The sequence below is a fragment of the Salvia splendens genome, chromosome 2 (genome assembly GCF_004379255.2).
Source record: "Salvia splendens isolate huo1 chromosome 2, SspV2, whole genome shotgun sequence".
Taxonomy (NCBI): Eukaryota; Viridiplantae; Streptophyta; class Magnoliopsida; order Lamiales; family Lamiaceae; genus Salvia; species Salvia splendens.
Window position 1 is genome coordinate 9,708,964 of NC_056033.1, and position 6,000 is coordinate 9,714,963.

Sequence of the window (6,000 nt, forward strand, 5' to 3'; positions counted from 1 at the left end):
TAATAATCTTCACTAAAAGGCAGTAAAAAACGAAGATGATAACCATAGCCTACAGCAGTGATGTTAAATAGTGGCTGGCAGAGGCAGTTAAACTTGCCGCCTGTAGGCCCTATAGGTGGCAAGTTTATTTTGTAGCAACTAGTAATAAAAGAATTTAATGCAGCATTGTGGAAACCAATAATCATACAATTAACAGTGGTAGTTCCATTTCACACACCAGCAAGCAAGCAATATTATAGGTTGATAAACATTATAACATTTCCCATAGCTGGAACTGGACGTTGTTAGTCATATTTTCTAAATAAATGGAATTTACCACAACCTTGAGGATTCATGAAAACTTGCAGATGTAGCTTCTTTGGACCATGACCAGAGACTGTGTGCATAATTAGCGAAAGAACAATTTGTAGTACTAATAACAATGACACAAAACTCAGTTTTTCCTTCTATAAGTTTGAACTACATCTGACCTCGCTCCCGCTCTCCCTAGTCCCTAGTCCCCACCCCCTATATCTATGTGTGTATAAGGCAAGGAATTAGCCGAAATATGGTGGTATCTCCCATTTTACCATTTATAATATCTCAAAGAAGAGCAATGAATTAAAAAAACAATAGTTACTTGTAAGTTTGTAGCTCCCAGATCATTTTCCAAAACTAGAGTCAATCCACTCGAGAAAGGAAGACAATTGGGGCAGTCAGTCAACTATATCAATCAAGAAAACACATATACGTTCAACAATTGGCACAACCAACCACTTCAATCATTCCAGCAACTCATAACTGAAATCCATTGGAACTAGTCAACAATAAAATTACCCGAGGTTCATAGTGATTAATTGATTTATAGATGCTTCTACGCTGCTCAAAAACCACGGCCCCGGTTAAGAGGCTCCCTAGCGCCGCGCCCAATAGACGCTCCTGCGCGGAAATCAAAATGCAGAAACAATACGCATGAAAACTATACACAAATTGCCCAAATCCATGCGACAGTTTTGATAAAAAAAGAATAACAAAAGGAAAAACCTGAGCTAGAACGCTGATCATCGTTCCAAGGTATTGGGATTTGGGATTTTGATAGGAAGAGGAATACCTGCTTTGGATTTCGCAGGGATAAAGAAGCAGGACTAAAATTAATTGATCGTAAAAGAGGCTTTGGGTAGGGGCCAATGGGCCAATCCCAAAATAATTGTTCATTTGAATTTTCACATCAAATCAATGTGTTTTTCTTCTAAATTTAATAACACACCAGTTGCTCCGCATCATTAGAGCATCCTAAATGGTGCGGATGTCCCGGCGGACATCCCAAAAACACCTTCTGTCACGTCATAAGGACTTCCCACTGCACTGCCACGTCATAAGGACATCCCACTGCACAGTGGCAGACATCCCCAAGGACATCCCGACGGACTTCCCATAATAATAAAAATTCACAAATTCACCAAATTAAACAATTTACGGAATTAAAATTTCGACACAAATACAAAGAAATTGCAACCACTTTACTTAAAAAAACATTCATAATTATTAAAAAAAATTACATGGTTAAAAAAAACCACTGTCTCACTCCTCGGATTCCCCGCCGCCAGTACCCTCGTCGTCCCCGCCGGTAGTCCCCTCGTCGCCACTCTCCGCCATGTCTCCCAACCCCAAATCGTGCCGCATACTGTTGATGATATCCTTCTGCGACGACCTGTAATGGCGATCGGTCGATGTCCGCCATTCAACCATTGCACGTAACAGAGTTTCATGTTGCGCGATGCGGACGAGTGAGGGGAGCTCGGGATCGTTTTGGGTAGGAGCTGCCGATTGGGCCTCGGCGGACCCACTGGCGCTTCCACTTGCCATCCGCGCCAAGGACTTTTGCCCCACCGGGCAACGGTGGCGGGCCGACGATGAAGGTATCGGGAACTCTGCCTCTGCGGGGGGAGTTCGTGGGAACCAGCACTGCTACTGTACGATCTTCGTCCGCTTCGGCCAACCAGATTCAACACCCGCAGTAAACTTGGCCGAAGATTGCACCACAAGATACACCTCCTAATATTTGAATTCCCCGAAGCCCGCCTCAGCGTCTATGAACTGATGGTGAGACAGAAGCTTCACATCCTCGGCAGACATGCCGCTGGTTGCCGAGCGGAGGTTGTTTGTGTAAATGTCGGTGAATCGGCTGAGCTGCCTCTTCAGCAGCTCCCACTGTTTCCGGCATTGCTCTCCGTTGTGAGGCTTCCCCCTGGCGGTTTGAATTGGAGGTAGCTTTGGCTAATGCGCCACCACATCCTGTCGATATGCTGGTTAGCCCCGATATATGGATTCTCCACTATACTGATCCACGCTTTCGCAAGCGCGATGCACTCCTCTGTGGTCCAGACGGTCCTCTTTTTCCGGCTGGATCCCTCCCCCACCTCAGCGGCCACCGCCTCACCATCGTACCCCGCCGCAGGCGAGGTAGTGCCCCGTCCCCTGCCCCTCCCTCTCCCTGTCCTCCCCGTCGTCGTTGGTGCGTCTGTGGGAGAATCTCGGATCGGAGATAGCCCCAACTCCTCCATCGAGAACGTCTCGATGCTAGTGAACTGAGTCTCGAAAGGAGTACTCGGTGGGTTTTCCGTCGACAGTAAATCCATATAGGGGTGATAGACATTGTCCACCGGTGATTGGGGGACCCCCTGCATACTCCCCCCGCAGCGACAGAGTAGCCCTGCATCATCCCCGGCATCATCATCCCGGGCATCTGGGGCGGCATCATCCCCGGCATTAGGGTCGTTCCGCCACTCACCCCGGGCATTTGGGGCATTTGGAGCATCATCCCATACTAAGGCGGGTACATGTTGTAGTACCCGAGCATCATCCCCGCCGTCATTTGGGGTTGGGGCATCATCCCCACCATTCCGGACATCATGGTGGACATTGGGGTACTTCCGCCAACGGGAAAGATCGGTCCCTGTGACTCGCTCGTAGCGGGAGAATCACTGTCGTGGTGCTCCATTTATCTTCGAAAGAAAAGTATTTAGAGAGAGAGAGATACTCGTTAATACAAGTGGGGTGAATGAAATGAAATTCAACGAGCCGTATTTATAGAATTTTTGAAAAAAAAATAATAAATTAATTGGGACGTCCGCTCGGACGTCCGTGGGGTTAACGTAATGACGGACGTCGCCACGGACGTCCCGGGAATGCCGCGGAACTCCGGTGTCCGCAGCGGACTTCCATATCCGCATCACCTTTGCACAATGGCGGACGTCCTGCACGCCGGACGGACGTCCGCTGGGACGGACGCCAATGCGAATGCTCTTAAGGCCATCCGCAATGGGGCGGACGATGGCACGCCCGATGGCGCGCATCGTTCGCGCCCGCCATCGTCCGCCCCATTGCAGGTGCGTGACATAGGCCGCGGACGATCGTCGCGCCCTATACTAAGGGCGTGGAGTATAGCGCGGACGATGCCCATCGTCCGCGCCATCGTCCGCCCCATTGCGGCCTACGCGGACGATGGCCGCGGACGATAGGCCATCGTCCGCGCCATCGTCCGGCCCACTGTGGGCTACGCGGACGATGGCACGCGGTTTCGTTTTTTATAAATAGAGTTCATTTGTAATCGTCCGCGGCCATCGTCCGACCCACTGTGGGCTACGCGGACGATCGACGCGGACGATGGCACGCGGTTTCATTTTTTTATAAATAGAGTTCATTTGTAATTTCATTTCACGATTTCACTTTCGAAACTTATTACATTTACATAATTACTACGAAATGGATTCAAGTCCTAATAGTCCTATGTTTAGCGGAGAGGCGCGTTGGCCAGGTACAGAACCCGGCGAATATCGTTCGTTCGACGCCGACACCCAGTACGATCCCGATTTTTTAGTACGAAATCGTACGGGTTGTCTGACATGGAGCCGTCTCCAAATCGACCAAGCGCTCCCTCCCGCCGTGACGCCGCAGCGGCCGATCCTGAACTCGCCGCGACCGCTTCCGCCCCAGCCAAAAAGAAGCGGAACCGGCAGCGGGCGCAGAAGTTGCCGCCTCCCGAAAATTGCGATGAGTACACCCCCGCCCGTACGAACTACACCGACGACAAAACCCTCATTTTGGCCCGGTGTTGGGTAGATATATCGGAAGACCCGATTTTCACGAACAACTAGAGGCAGGGCGCGTACTGGGAGCGCATCGCCGGCCTCTACAATGAGGCCAAGCCGCCGACCGCGTACAAGCGCAAACGTGAGCAACTCCGCAAGCACTGGGATCAAGTGAAGAAACAAGTGAACTTGTACGCGGCGGAGTTCGAGAAGTTCACGCGGGCACAGTGGAGCGACGAGAGCTTGAGTGACATGCGCGCTAAAGCGCTGTTGTCGTACCGGTCGATGTACAGCGACTTCAAGCACGAGGCCATCTGGGCGCTCTTGAGGGACAAGCAGAAGTTCCAAGGTGGAATTCTGCACACTGGTGCGCCGAAGAGGACGAAGACCACCGAAGCTGGTGATTACACGAGCAGCGGCAGCGACAATCACCCGGTTGACCTCAACCGGACGTACGTGGATGAAGGAAGTTCCGGCACACCGGTGTCCTCCCAGCGTCCGCCCGGCGTCAAGGCTGCGAAGGCCAAGGGGAAGTCGGCCGCGACCTCATCCTCGACCGCTGCAAACCTATCTCCGTTCCCGGAAACGCTCTCGACCCAGACGGCCACCGCGTTTGAGTCGTTGGCAACAACGTCGATGGCGAGGACGTTATTGCAGACGCACAAGGCCCTCAAGAAGTGTACCGACCCCGACGAAGCCGAATATCTCCAGGCGTTAATCGATGAGCTGCGTCGGAAGTTGGGAATTGCACCAACTTAGTTGTTTTTTTTTGTAAGTTGAATGGTGTAACTTTTTTTTATTAATGCGTCGCCATTTGTTATTTAGACGTTTTTTATTTACTCGTTACTTATTATTTGAAAACATTTAAATTAATTAAACAAAACAATAAAATGATGATGTGGCGCGCCATAGGGTGCGCCTTAGGGTGCCCCACTGCAGGTGGGAGGAAGGAGGATAAAACTGATAACGTGGCGCGCCTTAGGGCGGCCCACTACTGATGCCCTAAAATCCATGAATGTATAACTTGTGCATGCAGGGTAGCGCAGTGGCAACGGGAAGGGCAAATCTTGCTCTAACCTGTTTAAAATAAAGGACAAAAATTAAATTTATGTTAGACAAAGTGTCAATGCGGTGCAGGGAATCCTATATTTCTGAAATTTTGGATTATAAAAACAAGAAAAAACAAAGCTCCCTCCCTCTCTGACGCCACCATTCCATCCACGTTCTCGCCTGTCTGTCTCACGCGCGCTAACACACGCGCGCACAGATAGCTCTACTTTCTGAAAAGCTCATCTCCACATTTCTCAGATCTTCCAATTGACAGAGCTCTCATCTCTCTCATTACTTGTTTTCTACTCTTCTCCAAGATCCCCAATAGACATAGTCAATTACTATTCCACTCACTTTCAAGCTCCAATCCAACAATCAGATCTCATCCATGGCGTCCATTTCCCCAATTATCTCCGTCTTGTCGCTCCTCCTCTTTACTTACCCCGTCCTCTCCGATCATTCGCCGGCGCATTCCCCTTCTCCAAATCCGCATCCACCCGCCGACCAAATTTCTACGCCCCCTGCCACCGCGCCTTCACCCGCCCACTCCCTCTCCGCACCTCCGGCGCCGCCGCCTCCAGATCTCGACTCACACTCACCTTCTCCCGCACCGACTCCGGACAACAAGTCTCCCTCTAGCTCTCCCGCGCCGGCAGCGGACACCGGAGACATCAAGCGCGAGAGTCAGCCCAATGCGGCTGATCTGGACACCAAGGGCGACTCATCCGGCGGAATTAGTAGCGGACAGAAAGTCGGCGTGGCGGTCGGAGTCATAGCCGGAGTGTTCATTGTCGGCGCCGGCGTGGTGGTGTACAAAAAGCGGCAGCAGAATATCCAGCGGTCGCAGTATGGGTACGCCGCCAGGAGAGAGATTCTGTAG

General features: G+C 51.0%; 1 protein-coding gene across 1 annotated transcript; it reads left to right on the forward strand.

The window, feature by feature from the left end:
- The first annotated feature begins 5,508 nt into the window (after nucleotides 1–5,508).
- Nucleotides 5,509–6,000, forward strand: LOC121773116 (proline-rich receptor-like protein kinase PERK12). Its single transcript, XM_042170010.1, has one exon. It carries the CDS (start codon nucleotides 5,509–5,511, stop codon nucleotides 5,998–6,000), a length of 492 nt encoding a protein of 163 aa, XP_042025944.1.